Here is a 22541-nt window from a genome sequence, read left to right as displayed (position 1 = left end):
GATTCTCTCTAGAGGCAGAGGGAGGGCCGCACATTTCAAATTATTTTTAGGACTTTGATTAACTGTGCCACAAGACCCCAGGTGACTATTAATACACTAGTAAAGGCAGTTAAAAGAAGACCTAAGGTCATTCAGTGAGTGAATGAAGAAAAATTAAAAGCGTGTGTCTTGACCCAGTGATGTGATCTTTCTAGTAGACAATATAGTAGAGGCAATCCAAAAGGGGGCAAATGGGAATAAGAGACACTATGTGCACAAAAGGTTAGAAGACAAAGCTTCTCAGCATGGAATTCAGTATTAAAATGAAAGAACTTACCAAGTGAACTTTCAATGCAACCGTTCTATCTCAATAAAGCACAATCCTGTTATAACACAGCCCGAGATAATAAGGCTACAGATGTACTGCAGAGAAAACGCAGTGACTTAACTACAAAAGCTCAGAAAGACAAAGCCGAAATTAAAAAGCTACCATTTATGCTTCCAAACATCAGCTTTACAGAGATTGCTGCTGTATTTAATTTGTGTCTGTGACCAAAGGAAAATTCTTTAAATAGTAAATGTTCCATAAATGCTTGTCCAATTGAATTATCTAATTGGCTAATGTCAATTTTTTAACGTTTAAGGAGCATTTGGGATTACACATTGATTAGCTAACAAATACTTCTCATCCAAAGACAACTGGAAACTCATGCCATTGCTTGCACATGAGGATTTTTGCAAGAAGAGACAAACGTTCATAAGATTGCTGTTAATTATGTTTCCACTTCTCATGAATTGTTTACTTTTATTGTTTACCTATGTCTTGAACGGTATTGAAGCAAGCCATGTAAGTCCCTTTGTCAATTGCCAGAGGTATAATTCTCTACAATTAATCAGTAAAAAGAGAATTACACGTTGCTTCTTTAGAATTAGAAAAAAACCGGCAGCTGATAAATTGAATGCATTAAGAAATTAACATACCAGTAAATGATTGATCATTACAATTATCTAAATTTGCATTTCTAGAATACTACTGAAAGAACTCAAAATCACTCTTCAAAGATATTTTTAGCCACGCTCTCAAAGTGTAAAAAGTCTACAAGAGATATGCTACTTGGTATTACAATTATAAGTTTAAGCATTGTTTAAAAAATGTTCACAGCTGGACTTTAAATAAGTTAATCCAATGTATTAAAACAGGCACTTCAAGCTTTTACCAGTTAATTTTTTTATCTGCCCTGGTGTACAAAGAACAATTCATCAGGATGTCATAAATCACAAAGGACTGTAAGTCACTCAACTATTAGACATCTTGATTGAAAAACTGGAGGAGTGAGCAGACCATTTCCATAAAAAATTATCTGACAGTTGCAAGTATTTCTATGCAGGTAGCCCATAAAAACATTACTGAGGAGTAAATAAAATAGAATAAAGCCACCCAAGAAACAGCATTCTGAGTCAAGGCTAAATCAATCACTCTGTTTGGTGATAAATAATAATAAGAATTGATAACAATAACTAATATTCATTGAAAACTACTTAGGTGCCAGACACTACTCTAGTGGATTTGTGTTAATTCAATAACTGTTTATCAGATGCCTGATATGTTCCAGGCCCTGTTCTAAACAGTGGGATTCGGCAGAGAACAAAATAGATAAAAATCCATATTCTCATAGAAGTTGATATTTGTGCAGAGGCAGAAAATAAATGAGTAAAATAAAAAACATAGTGATGAGCACAAATAAATATTTATTACAGACTAGAGTACATGTTACATATATAGTAATTACAAGGAACTATATAAAGTACAACTAAAATAAGTAAAATATGTCAGGTGGTTTAAATAACATAATAAAGTATACACATAAAGTATAAATAAAAATAAGTATATAAACTACAAATAAAAATAACTAAAATAGTGTCATATGGTTTAAATGAAATATATAAAGTATAAATATATAAAGTATATATACAAAGTATAAATAAAAATAACCATACTTCGTCATGTATACTGCGTGCCCATGTTTTTTGGCCCAAACTTGCAGGAAAAAAAAATCTTTTGTTTCAATTTCTCAATTAAAATGTTTATTTCTTTATATTTAGAAACAAAGCCAATGATCATATTCCAGGGTGTTATTTTGCATATGGATATCATTACCGCTTTCTAGAGTTCCACTTTTAATGCGTAAGCATAAATAAAATACTTGAGAACATTTATATAGATGTGGAATTAGTACTACCCATGTATTTTTCCCTCCAAAATTTGGGCCAAAAAAAGTATGCATTATACATGGGAAAATACAGTATATAAAGTACAAATAAAAGTAAGTAAAGTGGTGTCAGATGGTAGGGGAGGTATGATGTCTCAGACAATCCTCATTTACAACTGTGCTCCTAGTGTGATTATGTCTAGTGCACCCTTTCACTTTATTATTTTTTAATTTTTAAAATTTATTTTTATTTGACATACAATATTACATTAATGTCAGGTATACAGCATCAGATTCAACTTCTTTTTTAATATATTTATTGATTATGCTATTACAGTTGTCCCATTCCCCCCCCCCACTCCACTCCATCCTGCCCACTCCCTCCCTCCCACATTCCCCCCCTATAGTTCATGTCCATGGGTCATACTTATAAGTTCTTTGGCTTCTACATTTCCTACACTATTCTTACCCTCCCCCTGTCTATTTTCCACCTATCATCTATGCTACTTATTCTCTGTACCTTTCCCCCCCTCCCCCTCCCACTCCCCTATTGACAACCCTCCCTGTGATCTCCATCTCTATGGTTCTGCTCCTCTTCTCGTTGTTTGCCGAGTTTGCTCTTGTTTTTGTTTTAGGTGTGGTCGTTAATAACTGTGAGTTTGCTGTCATTTTTACTGTTCCTATTTTTTATCTTCTTTTTCTTAGGTAACTCCCTTTAACATTTCATATAATAACAATAAGTTTTACTTAAGTCATCTAAGTGATCACAATTATCTAGTAAAAATGGCAGAAAAGGAGTATGCAGGAAGAGGATTGTAAGTTTCAATAATATAGTCCAGAAATGGGCTCACTGGAAAAAAAATTACATTTTGACTCAGAATCTCTATCAGCTGAGAGACCAAACCTGGTAGATAATCAACGTGAGGAACATATCATGCAGAGAGAATAGTAATTGCAAAGGCCCTGGGGCAGAAATATGCCTGTATTGTTTGAGAAACACCGTGGTTTTAGCGGGACAAACGAAGGAGTCAGTAGTAGGAGATGAGATCACAATGAAAGGGAGAGCACTTTATGTACATTCCTGTGTTCTGAGTGAGATAGAGATAGGGAGCCAATGCAGGTTCTGACTGGGGGGGATAGGGATGATCTGCCTTAGGTTTTAAAAGTGTCATTCTGGCTACTGTATTGAGAATGCATTGCAGGAGTGCAAGGCCAGAAGCAGGAAGATAGGTTACAAGACTACTGCAAAACTCAATGAGAAATGATGGTGGCTTGGACCAGGGTAGTAGCAGAGAAAGTAGAAATAATTCATCAGATTCTCAATATATCCTAAGGGTAGATATTACAAGGCTTGCTGATAAAATGGATGAGGCTATGGGTTACATCAAGATTTTTGATTAAAGGACCTGGAAAGAAGGGTTTCCATAATCTGAGATGGAGCAGGATGAAGGAGAAGCAAGTTTTGGAGCGAGGATCAGGAGTTTGGTTTTGAAAAATGTCTCAGTCCGGTTTCCCGAAAAGCATGAGAGAGGGACTATGTACAGGGAGTGAACTTTGGAAAGCGATTCCCAAAATGGGAATGGAGGACCAGTAAAAGTGAAATAGGGAAGTAAGAAAAGTCAATCCAAGGGTGAGTTTTTTAGCTGTCACAGCTACCAGCAACTGAAGCTTAATCTTTCTGAGGACGCTCTGAGGAGCTTGTAAAATGCCTGAAAGACTGTCTGCTTGAACTCAGAAGAGGGAGGCCTTCATGACTGGCTTTCTATCTCTTCCAGGTCAGAGTTGTCCCATGCTATATTAACTCTCTCACACTTTCAGGTTTGCACACGCCTCGGAATGGTCGAATGGGTTGTTATAGGCATTCCACATAGAGGTAGCAGAAAAGGCAGGTAATGAGAGCTACCTGGTGCAGCTGAGAAGATGAGCTATTAGCGTACTATGCAAGCAGTTGGTAAGTGATGCAACAGCTGCAATAAGAAGGTGGAATGAGAGAACGTGCGCTAGAAAACAAGAGGTGTCTGATAATGGTTAGTTACTTATCAACCATCCAAGTGCAGATAAAAAAAAAATAGCCAGCTGGACATGTGAATTTGAATTTGAAGAGACAGGTCCAAGCTACAGCTGTAAATATTTTTGGTCAAATCATGAGACAAAATCATATGACCAAGGGATTAAATTTTTCAGATAAGGGAAGAGGACCTCAGTCAGGGCCCTCATGCCCTCCAGTGGTTTATGGTTTGGAAGATAAGAAGACCCAACAAAGAATCATAGCATGCCTGAGAAGGAGTGGCCAAGGGGACACGAGAGGACTCAGAAGAATATGATATCTTGAAGATCAAGTGAAGCATAAGAAGTGATCATTGATGTCAAAGGCTGCTGAGAGGTCAACATGAGAACTAAGAATTGATCGTTGAAGTTAGCAAGGCAGAGGCCTTGGTGATCTTGACAAGAGCAATCGCCAATAATGTAAAGGAACTCTAAGCCTTAGACATTAGAAAAGTTGTCAACCTAAATATTGGATTTCCTGTAGGGATTAGTAGAGAATGAAACGAAGAAGACCTCAGTACAACAATTGGACACTGAAAAACGCCTCGCAATAGCTGCATATTGATAGACCACATTAATGAAGTAGGAGGGAGGAGAAAACAAAAGTCAGGTGGTATGAATTACACGAGAAGAAAGGCTGTTAAACTTAAGGCCTTGGAATACATTGGTTATCGATGAGTAAATGACCCCTGGCTCGTTAATTTAGGTGGTTAGTGCATAACATGAGAAAGAATAAGGTCAAGATGTTGATCTTCATCCCAGACAGCTATCCTGACAAAGAAAAGAACACTGTCCATGGCCAGGGCATACACTTCAGTCTTGTACAGCCATCATGCAAATTATCCTGGCCTGATGTTAATCACAGTGGATTCCTAACATTAAAGTGCAGAAGGCTCAGGGGGTTTCCTATATTTAGAAGAACTACACAGATATTTCTAACAGTAGGCAAGGAGTACCATCTTCCATTTAAGACCCATTTGAACATCAACTACTCTATCTGATGAATGATATTTTATTCATATCTACGTAACTTTATACAGGTTAAAGGCATGACTGTTAGTGTCCAGCACCCAAGAAAAAGTCTCAACTGGGCCACTGAGCAGATGTGTTATCTTGGGAAAATTAACCTCCTTCTCCAAATCTCAACTTTGTCACCTGTGAACCGGGGGTTATAAGTGTGTCTCATCGCCATAGGGTTGTTTTAAAGGTTAAATGGGATCATGCTCAGCACAGTGCCTAACATAATAAATATTAGCTCTTATTATCCTTCAAAATGGAAAGAGGATTTATTTGCTGAAATATAATTATTTCCAAGGTCCCGCCCTGCTGTGTTTGTTAGTCTAGAAGCATTTTTCTGCACCACCTTTCAACTTTATTCTAATCTGGGGACTCGCCAGAGACTGATTTTTGTTTTGTTTCAGTTGTTCAGAAGTCACCTATGAAGTTAAGCCTCTTATGTGGATTAAGTCAATGGCAATATTGATTTGGGCTTTTTATGAGCTACCAAATCTAGTTATCATAACCTTTCAAGGAAGGGAAAAATCCCCTGGAAGATGAGAAACTCTCCCATTCTCACTCTGAGCGGACTAAATTGTAAACTAATCCAGTGGATGCTTAGTTAGGAAGGTCATCAGGATAATAAACTAAAGAGCACTATTTCCTCTTCTTCAAACTACAACATCAATAGTATGTGCTTTCTATACACTACCAATAAAGGAAAGTGTTCAGATTAATTTGTTCAGGTTGTTTTTTTTACCAGTTCCTGAGCATTCCCAACATAACAGATGCATTAGCAGACACTGAATTTTGAATAAATATGGGTGTGCAATGATGGTTACTGAAATGAGATTGCATCATAAAACCTTTCAAATGGGTTTGTGGCATGAAGGCAATAGAGAGCTGATGAAGACTCCAAAAGGGTAAGTCTCATCTGCTGTTGAAGGGTCACTAAAACCGCATCCTTGAGGTCAATGCCATCAGTCAGTATTACTGGGAATACATGTTCTAGTGTTGAAAACTACTCTGGCGAGAGTTTTAAAAGACCTACATTATAACAAAAGCCAGTCTGCCTGTAGCAGATTACAGAATAGTATGACTTTTCTAATCCAATTGCTTCATGCGCATGACTACAATACTGAAAATGATGGGTGGTAGGAATTTGATATTCATCAATACTCTTTCAGGATGTAAAACTTTTATTATCTGGTGTTAACCATGTCATTTTCAAGAGGGACATTCTCGAGAAGATTTGAGCTGAAAACCACTCTCTGGTGTTCTATAGCAGTTTGATTGAAGGTGTTACAACTACAGTCACCATGACAAGACTAAAAAGTTTGTTTAGCCCGTTTCCACTAGTGCTCATCCGTATAGTTGAGCATAGAGCAAGTGCATGGAAACCCACACTTTTCAATGAAATCGGATTGGCTGTGGACATGGGATGCTCCCTTATTCCCGTGCATTAAGTTCTACTTCATTCATTTTCATGTTAATTCCAGTGACACAATTTCCTAGATCCTAAGGATGGGCAGGAAATCACTCTGAAAATGGCTGTAACTGGCATCCTCTGAGTTGAAGGCACTGTGAAAGGATTTGACAATTAGGGACAACATTGGTGTCCCAGCAGTTTTCAGAATGATTTATATATACAATCTCAGTCGATCCTCTGCACCACAGTGAGGAAATAACATCTTCACTTCACATAAGAAAACACAAAACCTTGTAAAAGTCATCTCATTAAAGGAAAAAAATATATTTTTGAGCACTCACTATGGGATAGAGTTTTAAGAGTAAAAAAGACAGTCCCTGCCCTCAAGAAGTTTACAGTTCGGTTAGAGAAACAAAAAAGTTAACAGTCAATTACAATTAAGGGTGGCTGGTAGTACGGCAGGAGCATGTACAGGGTGCCGTAGGAGCACATAGGAAGGGAATCCAGTCCAGACTGCACAGGGTCAAGGAAGGCTTTCCAGGGCCGGCAGGCTCCAAATGGAGACTCACAGGGTGAGGAGGCCAACTGAAGAAGGGAACGGAGGTTTACACCAATGGTTCAGTCACAAATCAAAGCTGGTACAAGTGAACCCAGGGCTATATCAACAACTGAGAATCAACAGCAAAAATGTATCAGGCACAAAAAATTTAAAGAAATGAGGGACTGTGTGTGCCTGGAAGGTCGGTAAAGTACTCTAGTTGGATGGAGTACTGCACAAATGAACAGGGTTATTTTATTTTTTTAATTGATGTTTGTTGGTGTTTAACATAAGAGTAACAGTTTCAGGGTTGCAGTGGGAACTGAGGCTTTTTGAAATGGGGCAGCGAGGGGCAGGCTCCAGGACAGTGGCTGGTGGAGAAACAATGGCTTCAGAGGAGTCATGTTTGAGGTAGGTTGGAAGGTGGGAGGAGCCACCTGAGAGGGTTAGAGGGAAGGAGGTTCCCAAGGCTTCCAATTTGCAAAGGTGATGTTTGGGCATATTTATTGATTAACTTGAAACATGTTAGCATCCAGCCGGATTGTATGTCCATGTGATAAGTTTTTAAAGTGTTCTTCAAACTCTAGACTTGAACCGTTAATGAGGAGACATAATTGGACTTCAGTAGCGAAGCCTTGTGAATGTCTTAGTTGAAGATAGAGAAATTAATCTTAACTCAAACCTTTAAATTCTATAAAAGATTTGGGCATGTACTTATTAATTATTTTTGCCTTTGAGCTCCTTTCTAACTGCTTTCTTACATGTCATAAAAGACATTAGAGGTCATCTGCTTAAACAGTTAAAGACCCAAAAGCAATAAAATTAAACACTTCGTGTGTTACAGGAACGATTGGCACCAAACTAGCACTGCATATGGCTTGGTTTACACTGACAAGGCAGCAGAATCCTCGGCTTTTGGTAGAAAGGCTTCAAATGAGAATATTTCCAAGGTTCCAGGGGATTCAAGATTTATCTTCTGTCACCTATAGACTTTTGCAGAATTATAATGAGAAAGAAGAGTGCTGAAAATAAATAGAACTTATTTGGATATGGAGCTAATTCTGCATCACAGATGACCAGAAAAGCAGAATAACAGTTTCCTGACAGGACGATTTCCTGACGAGACATGCTGGCGATGCCTCACAGCCATGCCTTTGCAGGTATTTAAAACTGCCTTTGACCGCTCCCATGAAGCTGCCTTTTGAAATGCCAATTCTGAATCTTGTTCAAATCTTTGTAATAAAAGAGAATCAACATGCAATATGGATGTAGTCTCAATCACCTCGAGGAACTAAAATACTTCAATATGCTGCAGAGCCCCCCTGTTATCTATTGAAGCACGTCCGTGCCCCTTCACTAAACTTTTTACGTTTAAGAGCTGCTTCCTCCTGTATTTCACCAAGCTCTCTGTTTCATCAATCTTCAATAGTTTCTCTGCTTCAGCCATGTTATCTACTGTTTGCCATTCAAATTACCTGATTTAGCTGTGCCTAGCCCTTGTGTTAACCATATAAAAAGCGGGCCCTAAAGAGTTAAAAGGAAAAGAAGAAAAGCTTTTTTCCCCTAGTCTTCCCAAACCCAGGCCTATATATACCCCTTTTGATCCTGCCCTGTAACTGAAGCAATTCAAAGAAAGGAACCAAATTATGTACTGAGCAGAGGACAGTGGCTTTGTTTCCCTGGGCACAGCCATCTCTGTGACACTTAGCCAGGGAGCCAGTCTTTTCATTCTGCAGTTATGTAGATCCTGAAAGGAAAATGCACAACTCCACTGAGGGAAGAGTTATTTAAGATCAGCACACTAGAATTGTTCCCTATACTATGCTGCAGGCTTTCATTGAGATTTGGGGAGAAGCGTTAAAGGGTTAAACACAGTATTAAGCAAAGTGGGCTCAGGGATAGACAGGAGAAATGCAATGAGTTTCAGAGGCAAGAGATATTTTCAGACTGAGAGCAGAAGGTCACAGAGCCTCAGAAGCAGCACAGTAACAGAGCTGAGACAGTGACCCAGCTATTCCTGGATTAAGAATATCCATCAACGAGACAGAGAGATGGTGTGAGGTAAACCCACACTTTCGTCATGTATCTACAATTACTAGTAACCATGTGTGGTTTCACAAAGTTAGTTTTAACCATTGATTTCCTAAGTTATTTCCAGGGAAATTTAGCCCTGCTAAGTGAATCCTACCAATGGATAACGTATTGGTATCTAACAACTGACACATTGTGACTCACCGTGGCTAACTGAACGAGGCGAAAAGGGAAGTTTTACAGAAATGATGACGTTCAAAGAGATGCTTGAAGGTGCAACTTCGGTACTGAATCACAGTAAATCCCCTTCCTCCATTCTTCCTCCTATCGGGGTCCCTTCTCTTCTCCAAAACCGGGCTCCTAACTTATGCACACATCTGCATCACTTCACAATATCATTTGTATGTAGGGGTGTGTAATATAAATGTCTATATAAAGAAATATTGCCTCCCTTGTTAGAAACAAAATCCAGACCATCTGTGGATGTAGCACTGCATGGAAAATCTCCCAGTTGATGATGGTAGTAGTAAATCAAGGTGACACACGCCAAAGCAAGTTGAAATGCAACGGCTGGGTTTACTACTTGGTGGCCTCCCACCCACAACAGCTTTTCCTTTTAGTGATAAATCTTGGGAGATCTAAGGAGCATTCCCAAGACAAGATGAAATTCCCTTAGGAGAGAAACTTAACCCATGGTCCATGGATGCGGGACCTCAAGGGCTTCCTGAGCCCCTGAAATGTGTGACAAATATTGTGCATATGTGCATTTTTCCTGAAAAAAAGATTCAGACCTTTGAGCGGATTCTCAAAGAATTAGGTAGTGTCCCCTCCTCTGCACCCCACTGTGAAGAACCATTTCTCTGAGCATCAGGAGCCATTGAAAGATTCTCAGAAGAACGGCACGATCTGATGTGCGTTTTAGAATGATCACTGGTAACAATACAGAGGAGAGTCTGGAGTCCCTTTTACATTAGAAGAATGAACTTTAACACACAAAGTACATATCTTATCTCCATTAAACCTGTTACAGAGTGGCACCCCCAAAGTATAGAATTTCCAATTTTAGTTTGGCACTCAATTGTGACTGGAAACCACATTTTCCAAATGAGAATGAATACTTAAAGTTCATTGCACAGTGAGGCCGTTACCCACTAGAGCTGCACCTAATCATGTAGGGGAGAGAATACAGGCATTAGTCAGAGAGTCATGGATTTATATTTTAGCTCTGCTATTTACACGAGCTGTGTAACTCTGTAAAATAGGGGTCACGATGACTATCTCTACATCATCGAGTTATGATAAAGATAAATAAAAACTCTTTATGTGTGGCTGCCCGGAAGAGTACTTGACACATAATGGCCAATCCCATTCACTATCGTTAATATTCCCACATCTCCATCGTCAGTCCCACCTCACCTGAGCTCCAGATCCATGTATGTACAACTCCATCCTGGCCCAGTCAAAAATCTCTCTCGTTACTCATCTGAATCTCTTGACTCAGTCCACGCTCCCAGAAGCTAACCTTGTCTCTTTTTTATCCATGAAAATTGAGATCAATAAGACATGAACTTGAACTCTTGCCATTCTGTGTAGGAACTTACTTGCTGTCTCAGAGGAAGCACTGAACATTTTCAAAGCCTTCCCTTCCACCCGAGATGAAACACTCACCAACAGAGCCTTATTCCAGTCATTATATTCACTTGCATTTATTCTTCAAATCCTTATGATTTGGCATCTTTCTCTAAGGCAGTGACTCTCCACCTTTGATGCACATTGGAATACCCTGAGGAGAACTTAAAAATGGCCGGGGCCTACCTTTGGAAATAATAATTTAGTTGGTTTGAAGAGCAATCTTGGCACTGGGATTTGTAAAATACATCAGGTAGTTTTACTTTTTTAATTCTTATTTATTGACTTGAGAGAGAGAGACAGAGAGACAGAGAAACATCAATTTGTTGTTCCACTTATTCATGTGTTCATGGGTGGATTCTTGTATGTGCCATCGGAGATGGAACCCACAACCTTGGTGCATCCGGATGACACTCTAAGCAACTGAGCTACCAGGCCACGGCTAAAAATGCCCCAGGCAATTTTAATGTCCAGGCAAGTGGGGAATCTCCAGTATAAAGTCAGCAATGACCTTCTAAACTGCCTATTTTACTGCCTTCTGTCAATTTCATTGTACATGTTGATTCTGAAGTGTTTGACAGTATTAGTCGCAACTTCCAGCTAGAAAGTCCCCTCCCTTGGCTTATCTGATACCCTTTCCTTTCAGGTCTTCTCTGCCACCTGAAGACCGCCTTTTTCCTCCTACCCACTATTTTACATTCCATTGTTTCTCAGGTTATCATATTTGGCTCTCTTTGTTTCTACCTATACATATTGTCACTGGATGATCTCTTCTACTACATGGTGCAGGAACTATCTATAGAAGAGTCCATCTACACACGTACGTAATTACACCATTTTCTTGAACTCAAGATCCAAACTCAGAGCTGTGTATCTCTGCATATAGTTCTGGCAGTGCGCTCTGATGTCAGGCTGCCTGGGTTCCAATTCCACTCCTACTCTTTACTACCTCTGTAATACTAGGCAAGTGACTTAGTATCTCTGTGCCCCACTTTACTCATCTGTAGAATAGGGGGAATAATGATCCCAACCTCATAACATTATTAGAAAGATTAAACAACATTATCCATCTAAAGTGCCTTATTCTTATTCAGTGCCTGTCCATAATAAATGTTAAGTATTTCTCTTATAACCATTGTTATCATTCCTCAAGCAGAGCACACGGTTCTAGCTTCTAGACTCCTACAGTACTTTATAAATATCACTGTTATAACATCAATTATACTGCACCACTGTTGCTGGTTTATATCTGCCTTCCCAACTGTACTCCGAATTCTTTGAGGGCAACAAGTGCTTCCTATTCATCTATATATCTTCAGATTTTAACGCAGGACTTGGCAAAGAGAAGCAGGCCACAGATAGGAAATAGATGCCATCTGTCTTGCCAACTCTAATTGATTGGTGATGCTTGCATGGAATGCAATGTTGATGAGGATGTGAGGCCGAGTTTGGCTCAACAAGAGCAAGCCCCGTGATTTGATTCGGGATGTGTAGGGCACGACAGGTAAAGGGAGCAGTGGCACAAGCACCACAGACATTCCATTCCACTTTTAGATGCACTGTAAGTTCCCATGAACAAATGATGCTGAAAGACATGAGCCGATTGCAATTGCTGTGAAATAACAGCTTTCTCTTAGAATCTAAGTTCTTTCTGGGCACTCATTATAGATTTTTATACTAGAAACTTGTGACAACTAGAAGTATAAACATGCTCACAGCAGAAAATTCACTACCGATGATCAAAGGCGGTTGAAATTTTCATTTTCAAAGCCTTGCAACGTTATATTATTCCTGCCATCTGTGACCTTTATCACATAAATACAGACCTTGAGATTACGAGTTCTGTTTTCAAGATTTTTGTAGGAACTGTGTAGATATAAGCAAACAATAGTTTATAGTACTACTAAGTGCTTGAAATAAGAATTAAGAAATGTACTTTTCACGTTTGGGCTTCTGTCTTCTCGAACCTACAAGTGATAATGCTATTTGTGCAGCTGTGGGATGAAGCCTGGGGCAAGGAGGGGAAATAAGAGTCACATGTGGCTGTTTATTTCAGAATGAACTTCATCCACCTAGCAAAGTATCTCAAACATAGTTGACACAAATGAATGTTTGATGCATAAAGGAGTAAATGAAAAAAATGGATGGATGGATGGATAGCTGGATGGATGTAGGACAGATGAGCTTTCCATCCAATTGTCAATACAAATTGGCAATTTTAAATTTCTTCCACCAGATGGCGATAATGTGAGATTTACGCTTCCTTGTAATATAGAAAAACAACCAACCAACCAAACAAAACCCATAGTAGAAGAAATAGAAGCACAAAAGAGCAGTTTAAGATGGAAGAAATAAGACGTTTGTATCAGCCGTAGTATGTCAGGAGTCTATGATCGTGTGGGACTTGTAATAAGTCCTCACCATACATCCTTTTTATGCAAGAGTGACTTTTTATTCATAATTATGATTCAGTAAAATAGCATGTTCAAAAACAATCTTATCTGTTATAAAAATTATAGGGCAATTCTCATCATCAAAATTACTATCCTTGGTTTACATATCCAGATATTTATATTTTCATTTGTCTTATACTAATCTCTTAGTTAATTGATGCCTCCCTTGGAGGCGAGGCTGCCTGGGAACAATTGCTATAGACTGTGTGCCTCCAGGAAATCCAGCCCTGCTATTAGACACCTGCCAAAAGTCATATAAAATAAGCTTGCCCGGGGCTCATTCATCCTGTTAGTAAAGAATTGTGAATAATATTAGATTAGTGTCCATCCCTTAATTTGAAAGCTTTTGGAAAATAAGAAAATCGGTTTTAAAATCCAGCATTATGGGTGTACATGGGGAAGGGGAGGTGCCTCATTCTTGGCAAATAAAGATAAGAATACGAAGATATTTTCAGATGGAATCAAGCAAGTATTTCTTCTTGTTAATTATCTCCCCTAAACAAGCCCTGAATTAGAAACTAACAACCAGACTGAAGAATACTTCATTATAAATTACAGGCTATCATTGGTACTTTTCTAAAGATAATCAGAAAGGAAAGGCTTTTGAAACTTCCTTGTAAACCCTTGGTCACTGGAATGTCAAGAGGCTGGCAAGGCTGTTGGGGAAGGGAAACTAACATTTATTGAGTGTTTAAACACTCTCACACTTAGGATTACAATTAAGCCTTGTCACGCCCTCATGATGTGGGTATGGGAGGCAGTGTAACACAGTGAACAATGGGAACTTTGAAGTCACGGACTTGATTTTCAATCCCAACTCTCACCACTTCTTAGCTGTAGAGTCTCTGGCAAGTTCTTTCTCTCCAATCTTGTCACCTCATCTGTGAGCTGGGGATAATATTCCATACCTCATAAGGTGTTTATGACGAACAAATATAAAGCACCTAACAGAGTCTTGGAACAGAGCAGATACTATCCAAGATACATTATTATTACTTCTATTTTTATTAGTGTGATTATGCTGCTGCTGCTGCTCATGATGATGAAGATGAAGTCAATTCTGCAAATAAGATAGAGGCCCAGATAGCTTCAGTAACTTGCTGCAGGCTGCACCGCTAGTAAGACTGAAAGGCTACATGAAGCACAGTGTCTGGCACTGTAGTAGGTGCCCCATCAACAGGTTTGCTTTATTCCCTCCTGACTTAAAACTCAATGATATTCTCATAATTTTGTTCATTAAAAAATAATGAATCAGCCCTGGCTGGCATGGCTCAGTGGATTGAGTGCTGGCCTGTGAATCAAAGGGTCACGGGTTCAATTCCCAGTCAGGGCACATGCCTGGGTTGTGGCCAGGTCCCCAGTAGGGGGCACACGAGAGGCAACCACACATTGATGTTTGTCTCCCTTTCTTTCTCCCTCCTTCCCCTCTCTCCAAAAATAAATAAAATCTTTAAAAAAACAATGAATCAACTTCAACTCTAGCTAGACTGATTCACGATGCTACCACTGACATAGATTTGTGAAAATTAAGAACATTTTCTTTTACTTATAGGTAGTAAATATATGGTAATAAATAAAACAAGAAAGAAGATTCCAGACCTCACAAAAGAGATGATCATCGGGCCGCAAGTTTTGCCTAATGTAGGATAATTCATTTCTCTCCCAAAGACGTACATATTTTCTCTCTTAGGTCTCTATAAAAATCAGCAAGTCGCTGGCCGATAAGATTCTCAGTTTCCAGACTTCCACCTTCTGGACCTTTACACTTCAGTTTATATGTGAGCACACTGAAGGCCAGGGCCAGCTGCAAGTGTAGACAACCTGAACATATGGTTGTATCAGTACATGGAAGATAGGTTCAGAGTTTTGTTCATGGCTTTTTATCTAGTCTCGCCCTACACATTCTCTCTGGGTGATCTCATTAATCCCCGGGCAACTCCTACTAGAAGACACTGATGAGCTCAAATCTACGTATATCAACAGGGCACATCTTTCCTGAAGACACACATTTCTAACTGCCTGATGAGAAAATCCACCTGGATGTCCCCTGAGCATTTTCAACCTCACATGTCCAGAAAGCAACTTGTCCTCTTCCTGTCAAGTCCCTTCCCCCATGTTCCCTGTCTTGGTAAATGAATCTCCATTCTCCCAGTTTCCCAAACTTGAAATTTCAAGTCATCCTTCACCCTGTTATCTCTTTCAGCCTTGACAAGTAATCAATTACCAAGTTGTATCAATGCCACCACACTAATATCTCTTGAATATGTTTCTCTACCCCCACTGACATAGCCGGAGTTCAGACCTTTAGCACTGTTCTTAGCCTGGGTTGATTCAGTAGCTTCACAAATTGTCTCCCTTTATCAAATTTTCCCCAACTGCAATCAATTTTCTATACCACTGTTTATACATCTAAAATTCTTTTCTACAGTTCTCATCCTAACAATTACAATTCACCATGAAATGCCCTATCACTTAAAAGCTTTTCTTCTTTCAATCTTTAAGGGGAAAAAAAGAACTCCTAAATTAGGCATACAAGACTTTTCATGACGTGGCTCCACTGTACCTTACTCTAGCCACATGGAAACTTCCACTGTTCCAGGCCTTCTTACAGGTTTATACTTTTGCACCTGCTAATTTACCCTCCTGGAATGCCCTTCTCCTAGTAAACTCTTCTTCACCTTTTGAGACCTAGATCAAATACCACATTTCTCTAGACCCCAATTCTCATGTTCTTCCACAGTACTTTGTTAATCTGTAGAAGTACTTGCTACATTTAATTGCAGTGACCTCTTTGACGTCTATTTTCTCCACCATATTATGAGTTTCAAGCAGAAAATATCATAGTCATCTCCGTCCGTATCTGACTCAAAGCCTGACACACAGCAAGTGGTAAATACGAGCCAATTGAGTAATAGGTTATTTGAAAGAACATTAGGATGGCATCATAGAAGATAAACATCTGTCATCCGTAAATTCATTTTGATCATAATGCACAGAAACAAAATCGGAAGCTGGCTAGCTCTTTATACTGACTCAGAACAAAACTGCTTGTGTTTTTAGAACTGTCATTAGATGTGTATTCGATTTTTTTAAATCCTCACCTGAGGACATTTTTCCATTGCTTTTAGACAGAGAGGAAGGGCGAGAGAGAAACATCGATTGGCTGCCTCCTATATGAGCCTGGACTGAGATCATACATGTTTGAACCCACAACAAGGCATGTGCCCTGACTAGGAATCGAGCCCACAACCTTTTGGTTATGCGACATCACTCCAACTAAGTGAGGCACACTGGCCAGGGCATATAGAAGTGTGTTCTTATTTCAACTCAAAACATGTTAGGTCACTATACTACAAACGTAGAAGCTACAACTCACAACTGTTAAGTCCATATTCTTTAAAGACAAACTTACAGAGAAACATGTCTTAAAGCATAATACAGCCAAAAAGTTCCCATAGGAAAACATTTCCCAATCTCCAGGTAGGCAGAATAATAAAATAATTTTGTACCAAATTTACACTGTCTTTAACCGAATCAATAGGGAATATTTAAATGAATTACTTGAAAAAAAAAACTTTTACCAATTATGCTAAGAACTAAAAATGAGCAATATACTTAATATAATAAACATTTAATGCATATTTCAATGTTAGCATGACTACCTTAAATCTTTAACTCAATTTAAAGTTTCTCTATTATGAAATTCGAATACTCATTAGACTATAGTAGTTTTCATTTGTAATTACTACATTTTACATGTCTCCGGTGGTACCTGAGAATTAAGACTGTGGGCGATGCTGCTGCTACCGGCTCAACTCACACACTTTGAGAACAACAGATCCAGATAAGCACATCGCTTATGTTTTTTTAACCTCAGCATTGACTTATTCTTTAAAAAAGGTCGCATGTGGCAATGTCAGTATCCTTTTTCTATGTAGTTAAAATAGTGCCTAATACTGCCTGCCTTTCAACTGAAGAGAAATAAGAAACCCGTATTTCTATCCACCTGTTTCTATTTGTTAGAAACTTTCCCGTCAGCGCATAACCGGCACAGCAAGGCTGTCCTAAGGAGGCGCCCCACAGGACGGCCATGGCAGGAAAGGTTCCAACGATTCTTACTTTCTCTTAAGACTGTGCTGCAGAGGGCTTCGCTGCTCTGTGGAAAGACTTTCTGGGCACCTGTTTGGCGGTCTCCACTAACCTTTCCAAAGCTCTGTGACGAGGCAAATATTTGAGAATTTCATCCCATATAGGCAATGGCTGGAAAAGCACTTAGCTATTTACTTTTCATCTTACTGGGAATTATTTATCCTTCAGTCTGTAAATGGCTATTTGTAGGGTTAGACAAATTTTGAATGCTCTGATAAGAGGATTGTTGTATCCAAATTCATGCATAATCCGTAAAAAGCACATGTGACCTACAACCTCAGCTGGGCTGGCATATGACAAGGATTCACTAAACATATGTAAACGGTGTGGATTATTAACCACTCAACATCAGCAAATTTGTTTTTGAAATATAAGTTTATGCATGCAGACATTCCCCAGTGAGAAATAATATTGGTTATAAAGATAAAAAGAAACATACCTTGAGTAGATGTCTCTACTTCTTTCCTCTTTCTGCTCTGGCTATTGTAATTCATCCTCAGCTCTTGGTTATACTCATGCAGAGTCTCTCTGGAGTTGTATGACGGTCTTGGTTTCCTTCCGTCTTCACTCTCATCGGAAGAACTGGTATAGGCTAGATCCATCTCATGCTTGACTTTAGACAGAGGCTGGTAGGGCTTGCAGTCTGTTTGCTCCATCTCTGATCAAGCAAGCTCAGTCTCATGAAAGAAAGCAAGAGGAACTCCTTTAATGTGAGCAGCCCTGAAAGAGGGAGGGGAAAACATAAGCCGTCTTAGGTTTGTCCTTTTGCGAGGAAATGCATCTGGCAGATTCACAATTGGTCCTGATCCTGCTATCAAAGGAGTGGAGCAAAAGACAAACTAGATGACATGAAGCTAGCCGGAGGCAATAATAACACTCACTCTGAGTTACATGCATACATTGTCAAGAATTTAGGATTAAGCCGGAGGTTGCCGTATCAAAAATTACTCAAGGTAAAAGAGAGGCAGACTTGAAAAATACTTGTTTTGGAAGGCACCATGCTGTTGTATGGTGCGTATGTGTTTTTGAAGCCCATTGTTTGATTAAAAAAAAATTACAAGATTTGAACGTGGCCAGGAGTACAAATATTAACCCAGCACAGCCCATGTTTGAAATGAAAGCCAGTAAGGGAACTACATTCTGAAAAAAACACCTTCTTGCCTCTGGTTTAATACTGCATTTAAGACAGAGGCTCTGAGGAAGGGAAGGATTCTGAGTGAGAGAATCTCAGGAAATAGTGTCCTTGAGGGGCACTGAGCTTTTTGTGTTCATATTGTGGCTTTTAAGCCTCAGGCTTGCAGAGCATTTTTAATGAGCTGAGTGGTGGTAAATTCTTGTTCTTCATAGTATCGAAAGAATGTAAACAACACTTCTGGGTGAGTACACTGGTGGAGGAACAGCAGGATCTAAATCAGGTTTAGAAATAAAAATTGTAAACTTCATGATAAATCACTGAGAGAACCCCATTCTCCACAGAGTGCTGGGCTAGGAGCCACTGAGGCTCTGAGGGCCAGCGAGGCATCATCTGCCTTATTCAGACCTGAGAGGGTCAAGAAGATCAAATGCCATCTGAGATGCCAAAGTCACCTGAGGAGTTTAAAGCTCTAGGAAAAACGTGCTTATGTTCATTCTTTACATTATTTGATCATGATTTTCATCCACCGCTGCAATTCTGCAACTTGGTCCTTTCATATGACGTTAAAAAACAAAAAAAACTAGTTTGAAAACAAACAACTCTATTATTTTATTTTATACTGAAATAAAATAATATTTTCAGCTTTTTACCACATGTCTTTTTCAAAGGAATCTACGGACATCTAGATGGTGGCTCCTCAACTATGTGAAGCACCTTACCTTTCCAATTTCCCATTGCGTGTGTAACAGACACACACATACACAAGCACTCAGTGAAGCATATGGATGGATTGATACGCTACGCATTCAATGGTACATAATGCTTTGCAGTATGGACAAAGTTTCACAAGTCAGTCTTATTTCCTTACCTAATGGTAAGGTCCTCAAAGGCAGAATTTGAGTCTCATATTTCTTTGTGTCCCCCATAGCACTTAGCACTACTCTAGGCACATACATAGTAGAAGCTATTTAACTCCTGAACCTACAGACTCTATAAATGGTCTACAGAGAAATCTACTGTGGTCCGAAAATAATGTCAAAGATGAGCATACTTAGAGAAAGAAAGCAGATTGCACATTATAAATGAATATATACTGATGATTCTACAGCAATCTAATCTCATGCTAACTCATGACTCCACATATTGCCTAAACCCTCATAACTCCCCGACATGTAGTTCCAGCATGGGTCTCACCCTTGAGCTGTAGATTTGACTATCCAGCTCAGTATCTCCACTTACATATCTAAAAGGCATCTTACACTTAGTATGTTTAAAACTGAGCTCCTGATTCCCACCCACTCCCGAACTTGTTCCTCTCACACTTTTCTCCAATTTGGGAAATGGCAACTCCATTCTTCTGTTTGTTCAGGCCACAGAACATGAAGTCATCCGGGATTCCTCTTTCACATCTCACATGCACGCCATCAGGAAAGCCTATCAGTCCTACCTTTGAAATATATCCAGAATCCAATGACACCTCTCCACTTCTCTACTACCACATTGGTTCAAGCCCTCACATCATCTCCCCCCTGCATTAATGCAATAGCCTTCTAATTGGTCCGCTGCTTATGCCATCACTCCCTTATAGCACATTCCCCATACGACAGCCAAAATGAAGCGTTTAAAATCCAAGTCATATCCTCATGCTTATTTCAAAATAAAAGCAAAAATCCTTACAAAAACCTAGAAAGCTCCTACAAGGTCCACCTCAACCTAACCTAACCTAACCTCTCCAAACGCATGCCCTGGTAATTTCCCTGTCTCGTGTACTCCACATGCACCAGCCTTCTTGCTATTTCTGAAAAGAACAGCTATGTTTCCACCTCAGACCCTTTGCAACCTCCCATTGTGCACCACCAAAAATGTCACTTGTCACCTTGTTTTCCTGTCTTTCATAGTACTTACCAACAGATGATGCTATTTTATCTTGGTTATATGTTGATTGTCTGATACCTGTCTCTCCCACTATAAATGTAAGCTCTATGCTGTTAGGAACTTTTATTTGTTCAATTCATCACTATAGCCCTAGAATAAGCAAAATGTTTGGCATACAGTAGTCATTTGAATAACACTTACTGAATGATTTGAATAAAGACCACTAAGAACTCATAATAGGGGCCAAAGAGAATGAGGAAATGAGCAGGCCATATGCTCTGCCCAAGAAGCTCACAGCTTAATTCAAGTGATAAGCAAATCTACTACAAAGCAGAATGCAATGACTCATAAAGAAAGACAAAGCAGTGTTTGAGGACCAACAATGAAGACATTGGGAAAGGACTGTACTTGATTAGCTTCTTTGTTCCTCACTAACGCCATCACCAAAATCACTTGAAATTCCATTCAGCATCTACCTTACAACGGCAGTTTTACTTGCTTTATTCTTAGATTCCCATTGCATGTTGGTCAGAAGGTACACAATTATGTGGGGGTCCAGAGGAAGTGTCCCTGAAATGTACCACCTTCACATACAGATTGTTTCCAACTAAAATCAATTAAAGCCCAACAAGCTCAGGAACAGATTTTTACCTCTCCCTTTTCTTAAAGAGAGATTCAGACAGAAAATCGTGCTTTAGGAAGGGAACCTTGACTTATACTCCAAGTCTGTGAGGCTAGGCACCCCACCCGTTCTGTCCCCTTGTTTCCGAGATCCCCAGCAAAAATTTTTCCCTGTCATGTGTTTCACTTCTCCTCAAATATCTGTAAATCACCCACTGGAACTTCTGAAGTCCAACACCCCATCCTCCTTCTTTTGCTTTGTCCAAAAATGTCTTATATTGTACCCAGTGGTGCCTCACTGTCTTTGGAATGTTCACGCTTCTGTAAATTCCCCATGCACAATTATTAAAATTTTGATTTTCTCCTGTTAATCTGCTGTATGTTGTTTGATTTATTCAACCACACAGGAGAACTAAAGGGTAAGGGATCTTTTCCTGGATTATAGGCCTTGACTTTGCTACAAACAGTACACAGTGAGAAATGTACCGATAGCAGACGTCAGAGATGCATCTTTGTAGCTGAGGATTGTACTTTCGCCCTTTAATCAATAAAATTCATCTAACTTCATTTCAGCTGACACACACATAGAGTTCTTTGTTCATTAAAAAATGAAAGTTTATCAAGTAGGAGTGGAGAGCCATTTTCCACATAAGGACATTGATAATACAAAAATATCAATCAAGAACATTATATTTAAAAATAACTTAAAATACTTTCTGTTATAATAGAGAGAGAAATTGATAACATTTTATTTTCTAAAGTATACTTCCCATCTGCCACCAGGTTTTGCAATCAAGTCTTTGGTTCATTCTGAGTGGAATTAACATGGCAGAAGCACAGCCAAAATAAGACGCACTCTCAAGTATCTGTTGGTGATGAGTTTATACTTATCTAAACTCTACTCAAAACTAACAACCTAAATTTAAAAATGAAAAACATCTCACTTCCAATGAGTAATGGTGAGTTTTGGCATTTATGATTTATCATGTTCAAATCACCCTTATATTTTATGTATGAAAATCTAAAAATTCTCTTTTCCTTCAGCATTCTTTGCAATGAGAAAGAGGGGGAGGGTTCCTATAGCCATTTCAAGTCATTGTTGAAGGTCAAATTACAGCTATTCACAGCTATTCTTCAGCCAGGGAATGTCAGACCTATTCAAGGTGACTGAGTGTCCTTGGAAACAATCTTCCTTAAAACCACAAAACCGGTATAAACCAAGGGAAAAAAATAATCCTTCCTTGATCCCTGACCTCAACCACAACTTCTCGTCTTAAAATTCATGAGACACTTCTCAAAAAGAACATACAGATGGCCAATGGACATACGAAAAGATGTTCAACATCACTAATTATCAGAGAAATGCAAATCAAAACCACAATGAGATACCACTTCACATGGTCAGAATGGCCCATCATCAACAAACCAACAAACAAGTGCCCGTGAGGTT

The 22541-nt window shown here is 39.1% G+C and overlaps 1 protein-coding gene across 1 annotated transcript in view; it reads right to left on the bottom strand.

Moving 5' to 3' along the window:
* The window catches only part of TENM1 (teneurin transmembrane protein 1), an 854561-nt gene that overhangs the window by 582184 nt on the left and 249836 nt on the right, over positions 1 to 22541 (bottom strand). The window contains exon 5 of the mRNA XM_053917142.1: positions 17900 to 18180. Coding sequence (XP_053773117.1) covers positions 17900 to 18116 — 217 coding nt within the window. The 5' untranslated portion in view covers positions 18117 to 18180. The remainder of the gene's footprint in view (positions 1 to 17899; positions 18181 to 22541) is intronic.

Source organism: Desmodus rotundus, chromosome X, assembly GCF_022682495.2.
Source record: "Desmodus rotundus isolate HL8 chromosome X, HLdesRot8A.1, whole genome shotgun sequence".
Taxonomy (NCBI): domain Eukaryota; kingdom Metazoa; phylum Chordata; class Mammalia; order Chiroptera; family Phyllostomidae; genus Desmodus; species Desmodus rotundus.
This window is presented reverse-complemented; position numbering and strand designations above follow the sequence as displayed.